Source organism: Paroedura picta, chromosome 8, assembly GCF_049243985.1.
Source record: "Paroedura picta isolate Pp20150507F chromosome 8, Ppicta_v3.0, whole genome shotgun sequence".
Lineage (NCBI taxonomy): Eukaryota > Metazoa > Chordata > Lepidosauria > Squamata > Gekkonidae > Paroedura > Paroedura picta.
The window spans coordinates 13149362-13165966 of NC_135376.1; the positions used below are offsets into that span (position 1 = coordinate 13149362).

At 44.7% G+C, this 16605-nt stretch overlaps 1 protein-coding gene across 2 annotated transcripts in view; it reads right to left on the reverse strand.

Moving 5' to 3' along the window:
• FNDC3B (fibronectin type III domain containing 3B) overlaps positions 1–16605 on the reverse strand; it is a 311990-nt gene that overhangs the window by 27108 nt on the left and 268277 nt on the right. For both annotated transcript variants that reach the window (XM_077348400.1, XM_077348401.1), the window contains exon 23: positions 12461–12673. In XM_077348400.1, coding sequence (XP_077204515.1) covers positions 12461–12673 — 213 coding nt within the window. The remainder of the gene's footprint in view (positions 1–12460; positions 12674–16605) is intronic.

Consider the following 16605-nt stretch of genomic DNA (forward strand, 5'->3'; position numbering starts at 1 on the left):
CATATGCCTTGGTCTCCAAACCCCTCACCATCTTTGTTGCCCTCCTCTGGACACGTTCCAGTTTGTCAACATCCCTCTTCAATCGGGGTGCCCAAAACTGAACACAGTACTCCAAGGGGTAGGTTGGCCGCTTTGCACAATGAGCCAGGCTAAAAAAGGCCTAAGCTAAGAGTGAGCTAATTATATCTGATATACTTTGTCAAATGGGACAGATCATTCATACAAACACTTAGATCGGACTTTCTCAATCAGAGTTTTGTGAAACACTGTGGTTTCTTGATGACCTTGGAAGGGCTTCCCCGAATGGGTTGGTGGGAGTTATTTTTTACATATTTATAAAAACGTGTTAGATGTTTATTGGGTGAAATGAACAAATGGCCAGTGATGGGTCTGGAGGGGTTGGGCCCTGGGTGGGCATGTACACAGCTATGCTTCTCGAACTGAAGAATGTTTCAGGGGTTTCCTAACAGTAAAAGTAGTTGAGAAAGGCTGACACAGATTCTAGTAATTGAGGAACAAACCAACACTCATTTGGAGCCATAAAGTTCATGACTAGCCTTCCTTTCCAGTTATGTTATTAAAACAAGCACAGATCCCAAAAGCAAGTGAAAAAGCCTAATACCAGCCTCATTCTGCTTTGCAGCGGCTTCGTCATCAGCCAAGGCTGTTTTGGATTGTAAAATCTGAGAAAGCAAGCATCAGCCCCTCGCGAAGGAGACTAATCCCCAGAAAATCACTGCCATTCTGTATATTCTTTCACATTAACTGTTTTAGATGGGCTTGTTCCCTTACCTTCTAACATCGAAGAGAACAATAAATTATTTATCCGCAGAACATGCTGTTCCTAGAAAGAATGCTTAGAAGATGACGGGGCTGCAATTCTGTCGTCAATATATTTTTATCCTCAATGAGGATCTTCCAGGAACTGGTTTTGAAGTCACCACCACTCCCTTCACATTTGAAGATGTTCCAATGGAATAGGGGGATGTGGAGAGACGTGAAAACCCCCTTCTCAGTTGTGTTCTGCACACTCAGTTCTTCAATTTTCATTTAGGGGAATGGCTCCCACTTTTTTTTTGGGGAGGGGGGAGATTTTTCCTTTTCTTAAAACATCTGATTTGAAGGAAGAACTAGCTACACTTGCTGCATGAAAATGATTTGAGTCCAGTAACACCTTGAAGTCCAACAAGACCGCCTCTTGGTAGGAGTCAAAGCCCCGCCCCCCATCAGATACCTGGGAGCTTTGAATGTCAAAAGTTTATACCCTGGGAATCTTATTGGTCTTTAAGGTGCTACTGAGTTCAAATTACTGTTTAATTTAGATTATTTAGAAGAAGAAGAGTTGGTTCTTATGTGCCGCTTTTCCCTACCCGAAGGAGGCTCAAAGCGGCTTACAGTTGCCTTCCCTTTCCTCTCCCCACAACAGCCACCCTGTGAGGGAGGTGAGGCTGAGAGAGCCCTGATATCACTGCTCGGTCAGAACAGTTTTATCAGTGCCGTGGCGAGCCCAAGGTCACCCAGCTGGCTGCATGTGGGGGAGCGCAGAATCAAACCTGGCATGCCAGATTAGAAGTCGCACTCCTAACCACTACACCAAACTGGCTCTCATTTAGATTATTGTTGTGGTTGTAATTGTTTATGTTATATATTAATTTGTTCCATATATCCCCCCATGTTGTATGTAAACCGCCCTGAGCCATACGGAAGGGTGGTACAGAAATCAAGAAGAAGAAGAAGAGTTGGTTCTTATATGCCGCTTTTCCCTACCCGAAGGAGGCTCAAAGCGGCTTACAGTCGCCTTCCCATTGCTCTCCCCACAACAGACACCCTGTGGGGTGGGTGAGGCTGAGCGAGCCCTGATATCACTGCCCGGTCAGAACAGTTTTATCAGTGCCGTGGCGAGCCCAAGGTCACCCAGCTGGTTGCATGTGGGGGAGTGCAGAATCGAACTCGGCCTGCCAGATTAGAAGTCCGCACTCCTAACCACTACATCAAACTGGCTCTCAAATCAATCAATAAATCTAGCTTTTCAAGCCAATGTGGCTACCTACCTGAAGCATTAAAGGAAATGCAAAATGTTAGGCAAAGCACAGGAGTGTAAACAAAAAAAACAACAACAAATGGTTCTTGCAAGATCACAGCGTAAATGCAACCATTATATTTATTATTTATGGAAGAGATGAAAAAGGGGCAACAAGAGGAGATGAAAAATCATTACGGTATTAATGAGCATAACTGCTGACCAGAGGCTGTTTTCTCCTCAGCACAATCAATTTGCCGCCTGAAATCAAGTCTCCCAGCAGATGCCAATAACCAAACAAGAGGTATTACCGTGGCAGGAAAAGGGCCACTTTTTCCAATAATAAATGCCTTGTGTCTCTCACTTAACAAAAAATACACCTGACCACTCCTGTTTATTGAACAACTCAGCCCCCACCCCCCCAGCTGTTTGTGGGATGGCTTTTACTAGCGCACAGGCTGTGGAAATGGCAGCCCAAGAGCTTCAAAACAAGAGGGGATAATTTGGCTGGTGAATTGAGGAACACAAAGTTCTGAAAAAGGAGAGAGGAAAAAACTGGTCTGAATCAATAGGTAATATAAATGGGTGAAGCCTACCGAAGGGCAGTGATTTCTTTAGCCTCTGTATGACAACAAAGGAGCCTACTTTTGTGCTTAAAGCCAAAAAATGGAAAAACCTTGCTTTGTTTTCCTCCATGGACAAATAACACATTCTGCCAAATGATAATTACTTTAGTCTAACCCTGCCTTTATATTGTAAATGAAACTAGTCAATCTCCGCGCATGATATAAACAGGACCATTGGGTGTGCACTAGAGCAGGGGTAGTCAACCTGTGGTCCTCCAGATGTTCACGGACTACAATTCCCATGAGCCCCTGCCAGCAAATGCTGGCAGGGGCTCATGGGAATTGTAGTCCGTGAACATCTGGAGGACCACAGGTTGACTACCCCTGCACTAGAGAACTGTGGGTGGGTGTCATGTCTCCTGGCAAGGAACTGGCCAAAGCTGAGGGACAGAGAGAAGGACACAAGTGATGTGGGAAATGGAGCAATGTGTGGGTGATGTGATTTGACAGTGGCACTGGCTGAATAAGTGCTAAATTGCTTCCCTTTCCCATACCGGACAGCTGTTGTGTTTTAACACATCAATGCCCACAGAGATTAGACTGAGTTTTGTATTCCTTACGGAACTCATTGCCGCAGGATATTCCGGTACCTAACTAAGTAGTATAAGCGTCTTTTCAAAAGTTTCCCTGGGATACCCCCCTCATCAACCAACGTGCAAACTTATGGACTCCTGAGATGTTAAGCCTTATGTAACTCTTCCTCCCTAGCTCTGCCATCAGTAGCTTTGGGATTCTCAGTCCCAAAGGATATACAATGATCCTCCTTAAAACTGTAGCAATAAGCTTTTCCTTTATCAGTTCAATTACACATACACACCCCAGTTAATCACTGCTTCTATGGATGCATTCAGAGCAGGAAAGAAAAGGAATCTGGAGACAGCCCCCAACGGAACCTCACCACTACGTACTAAATAATGCTTTAATACTTTTGGCGAACAGGGTGTCAGCTTACTTTTTGCACCTTGCCATTTGTATAATTGTTTCTTAATACATTTGGGCACTTCAGAGCTCAGGCTACAGCAAACATATGGCTCAGTTTAAATTGTCAATTTCCTTTCTGTATTTGCTAGCCAAAGTTTTTTTTAATGACTACATAGAGATTATTATGAATGAACCAGTCAATATGCCTATTTTTATGTACTGTATATACTCGCATATAAGCTGAGTTTTCCAACCCTTTTTTAAAGCTGAAAAAGTCCCCCCTCAGCTTATATGCGGGTATATATAAAAAAGCTGCCAGACGAGACAGGGGTGGGGGTGGGAGACAAATATACTTAACTGAAAAAGCAGATGCAGGAAGAAGCAGAGACGCAGCAAGCCCAGGAGGGACAGTGGGAGGGGAGGGCAGAGCAGTCTCCGCCTCCCCCCCTCACTGCCTTAAGGAGGCTGGCACAAGGCTAATACGTGCTGCTGCTGCTGCTGCTGCAGGAAGCTCTGAAGCCTCTGTCTCAGAGGGAGAGCAGAGAGCAGAAGGAGGAAATGCCCCTAGAGGAAGGAAGAGAAAGTGGAGGAAACAGAACACCGAGCGAAGAAGAAGGGAATCAGAAGGTTTTGATCCTGCAGCCCACAACGGATTTGAAGATCGTGGTTCTTTCCCATGCCACACCTGCAGGCCATTTCTGACCCCTTGTGGTTGTTTCCTCAGCGGAGTCCATGAATAAATGTTTGCAGGCTCTGAAGTGGCTGGGGGAGGGGGAGAAGAGGGGCAAGGGTGAACCATGATCATGGATGTCTTCTGCTGGCTGATTATGGGACCTAACTCAAAGTGTTAGTCCCATTCATCTCAATATGGAATGAAACCTATCTTTAGCGCTTTCCCTATTTAAACGATCAGAATGTAGGAGTCCAAACATTTTGACTGGATTGTGCCATGTGTTCAAAGTTTCAATGATTTTTTTTTCTTTTAGGATAATATTTTCATCCCAACTTCCTAACAGGATTTTAGTTCTATGGTAGCTTCTTTCAAAGAGACGTATTATGATTTATAATTTTATGGTGATAAGACCTCCCTTACAGGTACTTTGCCAACCGCTTGAACTTTTGGAGATGACAGGATAAACATTTAACAAACAATAATTATGATTACCTAGAGGCTGCCTCTGAGCTAGGGCTCCTGGCACGGCTGAGTATTATCATCAACTCAACACCAATGTGAAGCATTACTGCCAGCAATAGAGAGGAAAAATTGGTTGATGGGGTAGGGAGAGAAGCAGGAGCAGTTTGATATGGTGGCATTTTGAATTTATCACCCAGGGATGCATTTTCAAGTGTAAATGACCGACCAGAGGCAGGTTCTGGTGAGCTTTCACCTGATGAGAGTCACTGCTTTATAAAAAGCAACAACAATTGTGTATGTGATAGTCAATCTTGATGTTGGAAGAATGACTTTGGGAGCTAAATCGCCACCCAAGTAGGGATCAACCAAAGTTTCCAGACTGTCAGGGGAAAAAATGGCAAAGTTGTAATTTTGTCCCAATATTAGGAGAACCGTTTCATGGTTCATGCTTTTATAGAAATTGGTTATTGGTGTTATGTTTTATTTTTTTAAATGTAAGTCAAACATGAGGTTCAATGAAACAGCTGCTCCCTGCTTTCCAAAGCAAATCAGCCCTTCCCCCAAGATAGATTTCAAACTGTGAAAAACCTCACAGCAGAAAAACACACACTTGAACAGGAGGTGCTAATAGGTATTACCTTACAAAACAACACCAGCTCATTGTATGTTGACCAATCGAGGTCCAAAAGCACTGAGATCTTTTCCCTTTGAATACAAAACACATCTGAATGGATGAGACTGGTTCTTCTGAGGTCAAATGCCACCTAGCAAAAAGGATTGCTTCAATCTGTCCCCCCTTTTCCCATCCTCCCTTCTCAAAAACATATTTGACTCCACTTATGGAGTGGCTTACAAGTGATGAACTGCACTTCTTAGAGGTGCTGTACAAATAGCTAAAGGACTGTGAAGGGTTTATTCTTTACAGAAACAAAGAGCTTTGAGTGGCAGGCTGTTTCAAGAGATTTCATTGGTTAGCATCAGCTGAGCAGAAAAAGACTTCTGAACTGGATGCTGGTGAGAATTCAGTCTGACTTCAGCCCTAGCTGAGAAGAAGTGAATACTGACTGTTTCAGAATTCAGCCCTGACTGAGAACTGAGAACATTTTAACACAGAGAGGAAAACTTGGGGAAAGTTGGCAAGGAAGTTCAGGAAGTAGGTGAAGACTCCCATTCAAGCCAAAGTAAGGTCTTCTAGTGAGAGGAGAATTTCCATACCTAGTCAAATAGGGAGTTAGCTCTGAAGAGTGAAGAGATCCCTGGTCTGGTGTAGTTAGAAACTTCCTTTGGAGTCAGTTAAAAACTCAATACGAATACTGGTGTTTCAAGAGAACCCCCATAATTCCCATTTTACAGAAATACAAGCAATGATGTCATTCTAAAAACCTTCTAACCCCACCTTGTTCAGCCAGAGGCCATACTGTCAATTCCATGAGAGAGAGAGAGCTGGGGATTTAAGATTAGAACCAATGCTCTGCCCTGGCCTCAACCGAATGCCTGGCGGAAGAGCTCCGTCTTGCAGGCCCTGCGGAAAGCTGGTAATTCCAGCAGGGCCCTCAGCTCTTCCGGGAGCTCATTCCACCAGGCTGGAGCCAGGATTGAAAAGGTCCATGAACATCTGGAGGACCACAGGTTGACTACCCCTGGTTCAGTGGACAACAGTTGATGCCAGGCTCCAAAATGAAAGAAAAGACTTGGCCGAAACCACCACCACCGTTTATTTATTTATTTTTATTTTTCACATTTATATACCACCTTCCCCAAAGGCTAACGGCAGTTCAAAGGCTATACAGCAGTTCAAATAAAGCATTGCCTGAAGATGACTAAGTTGTTTTCTGTTTCTTAAAATAACGCAGTGGTTAAACAGACCCAATGCCTACAATCAAGCAAAGTGTTTGTAACGTTTCAAGGAGAGCAACCCCAATTTGTAAATCACAACATGATTACTACAAACATGGTGCACTCCGAGGCACTTTTATATCATTAGGGAACTTTTGCGAGAAAAAGGTTACATAATACCCCTGACAATAACTACGAGCGAGAATTCTTCTTATACGGAACGGGAAGAGAACAGGAACAGGAGGGGACCTGAGAGCCATCTATCATATCTCAAAACTGCGTATCATATTCTTTGAAATAGCTGCTTAATTATCCCTCTTGCAAAAAAACTGTCAGTTTTGATCTTCCGCAAACATCCTGTTCAAAGCAGCTTCAGATGGGAGCTGTGTTGGGCGAAGAAGCTCGATTCGAGCCCAGTAATGCCTTGCAGACCAAGATGTTGGGAGTAGGAGCTTTTCGAGAGTCAATATCTGACTCTTTGACCCTCAAAAGCTTCCATCCTGAAAATCCCGTTCGTCTCTAAGATGCTACCGGACTTGACTCTACCTGCATTTACTTGGATAACTTGTGATTAGTTTTAGCATTAGGATTCACTACACTAGTTGGAAGAAAACACGGTATTCAGGAAACAATGGTAAGCTCACAGCCCCTCTTGGGGGACCCAGCTTTGGATCTGCCAAGAATCTGACCAAGAAGGCTGAGCTGGAAGATTTTTACTGGCTTGATAGGAAACAGATTACCTAGCCCTATTCCAGGCTGGCTTCTGGATAAGCATGTGATTAATTCTCACAGTGGAATGAATGGGACTGTAAAGCATTCAGCTTTAGAAGGATTTACTTATCCGACCACTGATTAATACTTGAGTTACAAAGTGACAGCAAGAGAATACTTAATTCATACTCCTACTTACTATTCACTAAAGTAGTAACATGTGATATATATATATATAAATAAATAATAAATAAATAAAACAGCTGCCCCCAATTTTATTTAAAACCTTGTAAATACTATTTTTTCTTCTAGATGCAATTTCAGAGATTATGTATATACGGGGTAAGCTGAAGTAACAGTTATTTAAATTATTATTAATTAATTATTAACAGTTATTTAAATTATTGACGAGAGTAGGGTTGCCGGCCCAATGTAACAGGAAGTGATGTCACAGTACCAGATGACTACTGTTTGGTTAAGTCCCGTCCCACCACCCTCCTGGGTATGGTCAGTAGGGGATGGGGGAGCGTCGGCAGGTGTTTCCCCACAGATGGTAGGCAAAGTTCAACGCTAAAAGCGAGACAACTTCCCATCTATGAAAACAACCTCTGGGCAATGTACATATTAAAAAACATGTTGCAGAAACCACTGAAACAACCAATTTATTTATAAAAAGAAAAGAATGAAAGTTGGAATTCCCTGGATCACATGAAGCCGTAAGGATCCACTGTTGCACAAGTTGTCCCTAAACTGGCTGTTTTCCCTGATGTTTAGGTTTACCAGATACCCTATCTTTATAGGACATGTCCTCTCTCTCTCTCTCTCTCTCTCTCTCTCTCTCTCTCTCTCTCTCTCTCTCTCTCTCTCTGGTATCTGTCCACTTTTGGGCTCTTTTTGAAAAAAAATGAAGGTTAAGAATATTACTAATGCGTAGCAATTATCACAGCTTAAATAATAAGAGTATTTTAAATGTCATTAGTCATAAGGATCGCTAGTTTGAAGCAGTCAATCAGGAAACATAATAAAATCAGAGTCCAGTAGCACTATGTCTTCACTCGAAAGCTCACGCCCTGAATAAATCTTTGTTGGTCTTAAAGGTGCTACTGGACTCTGATTTTGTTGTGCTGCTTCAGGCCAACACGGCTACCCACTTGAATCAAGACACATGTCCTCGTTTTGCTTGTAAAGTGGTAATCCTACTGATGATCGAAAACCAACTCAGGGAACACCTAAACTAAATGTGCTGAGAACTGTTGTTTGGAGAACTGAAGTAATTTTGTGCACTCAAACTGTCCAGAGTTTCATGACGGATATTGTTTTACATTTCTCCTGCGGATGCCCATGGTTCCTCCTTTGCTTCTCAGCTAAAGCAGACTTACAACTCCATTTTACTTCTGTGAGTTGGTAAGCTGGTGGGTTACAGAGAGAGAACTTCCCTGCCAAACGCTCAAGGCTACTCTGAAGTAACAGGCAGAGTGCTCCGTAATTAACACACTACTTAATTATATCATTTCAGCGTTGGCTCTTAGAAACACTTTCGGGGGTTCCTGGAAAAGGCACAGAACGGAAGGCTAATGACTGCCATCAAAAACGAGCGTTGATGTAACAATGTTAATTTGTTTGACCTGTTTGACAGTAACCCTACTGTGCTCAGAAAACATTTGTCCTTTTACGTGATTACTGGTTAAGCAGCCTTCTGTGCGGCAATGTAGAGCCCCACTTATCAAGAGGATATGTACACTCAACACAGATTTCTCAATGTTCTGGAGGGAGGACATCATTTCTATAGAAAGCCACCCAAACCAAGAAATGCTAAATTTTGTCTTCCTATATGGTCAAGAACATATGAAGACCCACCCTGGCTTAGTTATTTGCTGTGTACAGAAGGCACTGGGGTTATTGCTGGAGTGCCGTTTCAGATTTGAGGGGGCGGGATAAGATTCAAAGGTCTCCTACGGAGTCTGTTCCAATATTAAGTTGTGAAGAAACCAACCGGGAGGGGATGTAGTGCAGTGCTGGAGTGTATATTTCACATTCAGAAGGCTCCAAGCTCAATTTGACTGTTTCTACACTAGGAACTTGACTGCCTCGGCTCCTGTGAGGGAGCACAAATCTGGGGCCGATGAGATGCAGTGGGCCAAATGCTCCTCTGTGTGGGAACAGGAAGAGATGGGGCAACCTCCAGAAGAAACTCTATGATTCTAACCTGCCCTGACTCAAACTCCAGCCTGCGGCCCAGTGAAAAACGGTATCTCTAGGACTACCAGGGCTTTTTTAGAAAGGAAAAACCACACCCAAACTCATACAAACTCAGGTCTGTAGAGCTGGGAAGAATCTAAACAGCCGAGAAGACCAGACTTGACAGATGTAACCAATAGTCTGATTCAAGAGAAGACAGCTTCATTCATTCAGCATAATTTAAGAGCACATGCTGTAGCTGTTTTCTATTAAAAAATACTTCAGCACAATTACTGCAGTGTTATGTTGCGTATGTTTTTGTAAAGTACCCTCACCTTGCAGCGGACTTATGGTGACCCCCAGGGCTTCAAGGGGAGAGACAAACAGAGGTGGTTCATCCTTGGCTGTCATTGCATAGTGACTCTGGACTTCCACCCAAGTAGAAACCAGTGCTGACCCTGTTTTACTTCTAAGACCTGACTAAATCAGGCAAACCTGGGTCAACTACTTTTATCCTGAGGTTAATGGATTTGGGTCTTAGCATATGTACATACACAGCACACAGCCCACTGGAAAATCCCTATCTAGCCTATCTGCCTCATAAGGGTCACCAATGGAGCCAGTAAGTTAAAAGCAATCATATTAAAACTATGTATGAAAAACAATTAAAACCAACAAAAACACACCACTAGAGCAATTAAAGCCAGAGCTGAAACACAAACAAAAAAGCATAAAAACAACAATTAAAACAGAAGGCAGGAAGGAGGGATCACTGAAGGAACACAAGTCACAAACACAGAATAGACATCCTCCACTGGCAGCAGACGGCAACAGAAGGGGACAGACAAAACTCCCTGGGAAGAGAATTCCACTCAAAGGAGGACCTGCGAAGATGACCATTGTGGTCAGTTAGATTCATAAGGCAGTAGGAGGTCCCTCGGGTATGTTGGTTCCAAACCATATAGGGATTTAATGGTCAACCTTTATCTGTGCCCATAAACAGATTAGAAGCCACTGTACACGGGCTATGACGGCAGTGAGACAGTCCCTATCATATCCAGATGCATCTGCCTGGCCACTGCGGGGAACAGCTTCTTCTTACGTTCTTATATAAGCACAAGATCTTCATATAGTTGCCTTTTCAAAACCATTGTTTTTAACAACAACTTAAAGTGCAGGCAAGTAAGACTGCTTGCCAAGTATCAAAATTCATTGTGTTTTGTCCAATTACATATATCTGCAGGGATCATACAGCTGCCAGGCATGGCTGTGCAACTAAGCAGCAGTTTTATTAGTTGCGATCATCAAGGGGCATTGATATTCACGGACTGTCCCTTGGTGTTTCTTCAGAAGGAAAACAAGGCATAGGCTTGGTCGGGCAGGCAGGGTTAAAAGTCAACGCCGTATCGCCTGCATTTAAATGTGCAGAAAGGGTTCACACACCCACTTGGACTCTTTGGAACCAGATGGTGAGTTGGTGAAATTCTACGGATATACTCCTAACACTTCACAGGGAGAAATGGGGCCATGCTTGTGCATTCACAACACTACTGTTCTCACAACACATGAAGCTGTGTTATATAAGGAATCGGAAAACTGGCCCAACAAGGTCAATACTGACTATTCAGACTGGCAGTGGGTCCCCAGTGTCCTAAGCCTTCCACATCACCTGGGTGCAGTGGTTAAGAGTGGCGGCTTCTAATCTGGAGAGCTGGGTTTGATTTCCCATTCCTCCATATGCAGCCGGCTGGGTGACCTTGGGCGAGTCACAGTTCTGTTAGAGCTGTTCTCTCAGCCTCACCTCCCTCACAGGGTGTCTGTTGTGGGGAGAGGAAGGGAAGGCGATTGTGAGCCGCTCTGAGACTCCTTCAGGGAGTGAAAAGCGGGGTATTAAAAACTGTTTTATGTATGTTTCAACCCTGTGGTTAAAAAACTCTTTAAAAAGTTGTTTTAAGGAGAGGAGTTTATTTTGGGGAGAGAAGAGTACTGATTTTGTCATGTAATTTTATGATTTATGTTATAAATTGGTAGCCACTTTGGGGGCCCTTGTAGGAGAAGGAGGACGGGATATAAATTTTGTAAATAAATAACAACAACAACAACTTTATTCTTCCCTACAGGCTCAGAGTGGATAACAGCAAAATCAAACAAAACAACAATCAATAAAACATTATAAGCAGCAAAACATTAAGGGTATAATTTATTAGGTCTTAAAAATTAATGAACTAGGATTAAAAACTGTCTGTTCATAGTTAAAAATCTTGGGAGGGGGTTGTTGAGCACTTGAGTGGATCGCTTCAGATTAGGGTTGCTCGCTCTGGCGCGCTTCAGCAAGCACCGCAGCCCGAGGCAGCCAAAACCGTGGAGCAGAGGGGTGGCGCCGGTACGCCTGCTGGTGCACCAGTTGGTGCACTGCTGCCACTGTTGCCCCTTCCCTCTGCTGGCTGCCTCGGGCTGCAGTGTTCGCCAAAGTGCACTGGAGCATGCAACCCTACTTCCGATGGTTTCCAGGTAGGGAGGCCAGTGTTCTGATGGTATTAGTTCCCTGGTCTCAACCATAGGCCTTGTCGAACAGCTCTATCTCCCAGAGAAAAGTACTGTCGTGGGAATCCAGGATACCTACTGGTGCACTAATGCAAGAGTCAACCCGTACCTCCGTTCAGTCTAGAAATACTGTGTCCTGGGCGAGGTGTTTCCAATCAGCTGCGATCCCACAAACAGAAGAATCCACAACAGAAGAACGAAGGTACTAAACCCAACACTAACCATGCTGGACCCAAACGTCCCAGGCTAGGCCAAGCTAGTCAGATCTCAGAAGCAGGGTCTGTCCTGGTCAGTACTTGGTTGGGAGACCACCAAGGCAGTCCAGGGCCATTACAACCCTATGGGGTTGCTATAAGTCGGCGGCAACTTTTGTGGCGCTTTCTCCCGTCAAACGTAAACTCGGCTACTCTTCCCACCCAAACGCCCATGGACAGAAGTTAACCGAGCAGATGAAGAAGTGAATACGGCAGCACTTCAGAAGACTCTCACCTCTTATTCCTGTCCTCTATCTGCAAGATGTACACCATGTCGTCGGTGGCATGCTGTTTGGAGGTGCTCTCTCCCCACTTCAGCTTCAGGCTCTGGGGACCGGCTGCAGTGCACTCTAGTCGGGGAGGTAAGGGGGGCAGTGGCCTGGTCTTTGCCTTGATGAAGTGGCTAAAAGGCCCGGCTCCAATTTCATTGACTGCCTGGATCCTGATCCTACATTTTAAAACGAAATTACAAAAAAAAAAGTAAGCAGAAGTAAAAAAAAGAGAGAAAGATATTGCATACAGCTGTTAAACCGACTGATTCATCCTTCCTGCCTACTATTAAATCTGCTTATTCTCATAGTTTAGGGGAGCTGGCTTTTGAATCGTTGGCAAAGGGAAAGTCTCTCTAGACCTCAGGTCCTGTTTTTGCCTAAGATAACAAAATAAGAAACCAAATTGTGAACAGGGTTTTTTTTTTTTTTTAAGTACCGAAGAAAGCTTTGTAAACATTTATCTTGAAGCACGATGCAACTCTATTACATTATTTGAAGCTCTCCTGGTGCAAGCATCTGCTTTGGAAATCTGTTAAAACAAAACATTAGAAACAACAGGGAAAATAACTGGTAGAGAAAGAAAATCTCTCTTCTCTAGGCAATTTAACTTGTTTTGAACTTGAATGAGCAACAGAAATTCTCTCTCGCTTAGAAAAAGTTGTCTAGAATTGTTTTAGAGGCAAGTGAGACCTGGGATTTCATTTTCCAAGTTCCTGGCCATCAAAAAGCTTCAAAGTATGTGGAGATTGAAAGATTATTGGATTGCCTGCTTTTAGGAGAAGCAGCAGTTAACACAAAAACCTTCCTCAGTTTTAACTGAAGAGCTCGTTAAATTAAAAGACCTTCCAGCACGCTCAAAATAAAAGCTATGGGACAGATTCTTTAATTCAAGCAACACATATCCTCCGAAATTCCACATAAGACAATAGGAACATGCTGGTAACACACGTGTCCTCTTAATAAGATTGCCAGGCCCAGCAGGGAATCGGAGTGGAGAGCTGCCAAATTCAGTTTAGTAACTTTTGGAGATTTGGAAGTGGAGCCTAGGGAGGACAGGGTCCTCAGTGGGGTACCATGCCATACAGCTCCCCCCACAAAGCATACATTTTCTCAAGGCCAACTGAAGAGCAAGTGTAATTCTGGGCGATCCCCAGATCCCACCTGGATTCTATCATCCCTACCTCTTAACAAGATGCTTTGACTGAGCCCCCCACAAATTAGGGTTGCCAGCCTCCCGCCTGGGCCTGGAGTTCTCCCAAAATTACAAGAGATCTCCACACAACAGAGGTCAGTTCCCCTGTAGGATACAACAACTTCGAACGACGGCCACAGATTCTAGGTGACATCCTTCCCCAAATTCCCCCAGCCACAGGCACAACCCCAAAACCTCCAGGACATTCCTAGGCTGGAGTTGGCAACTTCCAGTGACACACTGTGACTCCAAAGAATATATTTATTCTGCAATACTGTCCTTCGCTGGGTTTTTTTTTTAAATAAAAAGTTATTTGTCCTTTTGGTTAAAGATATACCTGAAAAACAAATTGCTATCAACCCCTTGAAGTGACCTCAGATACAAATGGAGGCTGTGCGGAATTGACCACAGGCAAACTTATCAACCAGTTGGGCCTTGATTTCAGAAGATCCTACGAAGTTCAGGGAACTGCGTCATTATGAGCTGGCACAGGCTGAAATGTCGACATTTCCCCCTCAGTATCTACAGCGCCACAGTTTTTATTAATAATATATAATTTGCTAAGAAGAATAATGCCTGTATTTTTCAATCCATGCTCAGCTGTGGAACTCTTTTGGCGACCTTGGCCTCATCACGGTCTCTTAGCCGAATCTGCCTCATGGGGTGGTTGTAAGAAAAGCAGGGGATGGGGAGACATGTATTCAGTGCCTTGGAAGGAAAGGCAGAACAGGGCTGGACAATTGGGACTGGGAAACTCCCAGCAATTTGGGAGTGAAGCCTGGAGCGAACCAGACTGGAGACCTGGAAGGACTTCAGAGGGACCTAGTGCTTTGGAGCCCACCCTCAGGAGCAGCCATTTTGTCCAAGGGAACTGACCTCTGTAATCTGGAATTCCCTAGCAGCAGAATAATATAGCTAACACGAAATAAATAATAATTTTGAACCCCAAATGGTGTAAGTTGTGCTTGGAGTGTTGTTTATTTGCTTGATGTTGGTCATTCAACATGTCTTGGGATGGAATTCCTTGCAGCAAGGGTGCACACAAGCGGTAAATACCGTAAATTATGCCGCGAAATTGCCTTTTTATTTCAGCCCTTTCCTTTCCTTCCACAATAGTCCAACAGCAGCTACCAAAAGTTCATCGCTACGTGCCCTTATCGTATGTCCTCAGCACACAGATGGTGTTTAATGTTGCAATACACAGGCAAGATCACCTGGAGGTAGCCAGGCTGTAGCCTAGGCAACCAAGCAGGTTACAACCAGCACGGGGTAGGGACAACTCAGGGTGTGTTCGCTGAGGTAAAACAAAAAAGACAGGAGAAGAGTTTTGATGTACACATGAATTTGAAATGACAAGGGAGACACAGGATGTGGGGAGAAGGGCGGGGGAAGCTCGGGCAGTGATCCTCAGCAAATGAGCACCAAGAAACATATCATTAAGTGCCTACAGGTTCCATAGCAACTGACGATGTTTCCTGGTACTAGGGTTGCCAGCCTCCAGATGGTGGCTGGAGACCTCTTGAGATCTCCAAGTACCAGAAAATGACTGCTTCAGAAGGTGGACTGTATGTGCATTGTACCCACACTGAAGTCTCTCCTTTCGCCAAACTCTGCCTGCCTCAGGCTCCACTCTCAAAATCTGCACAACCTGGAGCTGGCAACCCTACTTGGTGCCCACGTGCTCTTTTCACAAAGCGTATCTTCATCAAAGCAAAGAGCCTCACCCACCTCACAGGGTGTCTGTTGTGGGGAGAGGAAAGGGAAGGCGATTGTAAGCCGCTTTGAGACTCCTTCGGGTAGGGAAAAGCGGCATATAAGAACCAACTCTTCTTCTTCAGTGATATCCGGCCTCTCTCAGCCTCACCCACCTCGCAGGGCGTCTGTTGTGGGGAGAGGAAAGGGAAGGCGACTGTAAGCCGCTTTGAGACTCCTTCGGGGAGAGAAAAGCGGCATATAAGAACCAACTCTTCTTCTTCAGTAATATCAGGGCTCTCTCAGCCTCACCTCCCTCACAGGGTGTCTGTTGTGGGGAGAGGAAAGGGAAGGCGACTGTAAGCCGCTTTGAGACTCCTTCGGGTAGAGAAAAGCGGCATAGAAGAACCAACTCTTCTTCTTCTTCCCCTACCCCCTACCCCTGCCCCCTGGAGCAGGATGTGATGGGAAATGTGGGACCACAGAAAAGAAACTTAATAGAACATATTGAAAGATGTAACTTGACCAAAGTTTCACCGAGAATGGAAACCCTGGTGCTGCTTGCGAGTAAGAGAGGCACGTCTGTCTGAGTTCCACATGGAAGATAACGAAAACAAGAGGGATTTTACAGTAGGTTGCCTTCAAGGATGAAATGTTGGTGGTCTAGGAGTGCACTGAGGGGCCATCCTTAAGAGATCCTAGCACCAATACCTTCTTGGTCCTGGCCCCAACCTGGTGGAATGAGTTCCCGGAAAAGCTGAGGGCCCCGTCAGAGCAGTGACAGTTCTGCAGGGCCTGCAAAAGGGAGCTGTTCCACCAGGCTTTTGGTCGAGACTAGAGCCAGAAGGGCTGCCCCCCTTCTTTCCCCACAGCAGGTGTAGTGGAGGTTACGACAGGTTGCTGCTAGAAACACATAGGATGTGAGCTGCCGGGAGGGTAGGATTCTGAGATTGTTTTTCCCCCCGCCGTGTTGGGGATGAAATTCGTAATGGGGGGGGGTGGCGTTTTGTTTTCTATGGTATGATGGGATGGGGTTATACCTGTAACTGGCTGACAGTGGCGGGACACACATTGCATTTGGATGGTAAACTGACCCAAGGAGGTGTAATTGGGGGGAGGGGGACAGAAAACTGCACTGGGAGGAGGAAGGTAGGAAAGTAACCAGCTATGGAGAACAGTTTTGCTTGTGCTGCCTAGGATCCAAGCCTTGGTTTCCAGCCAGGC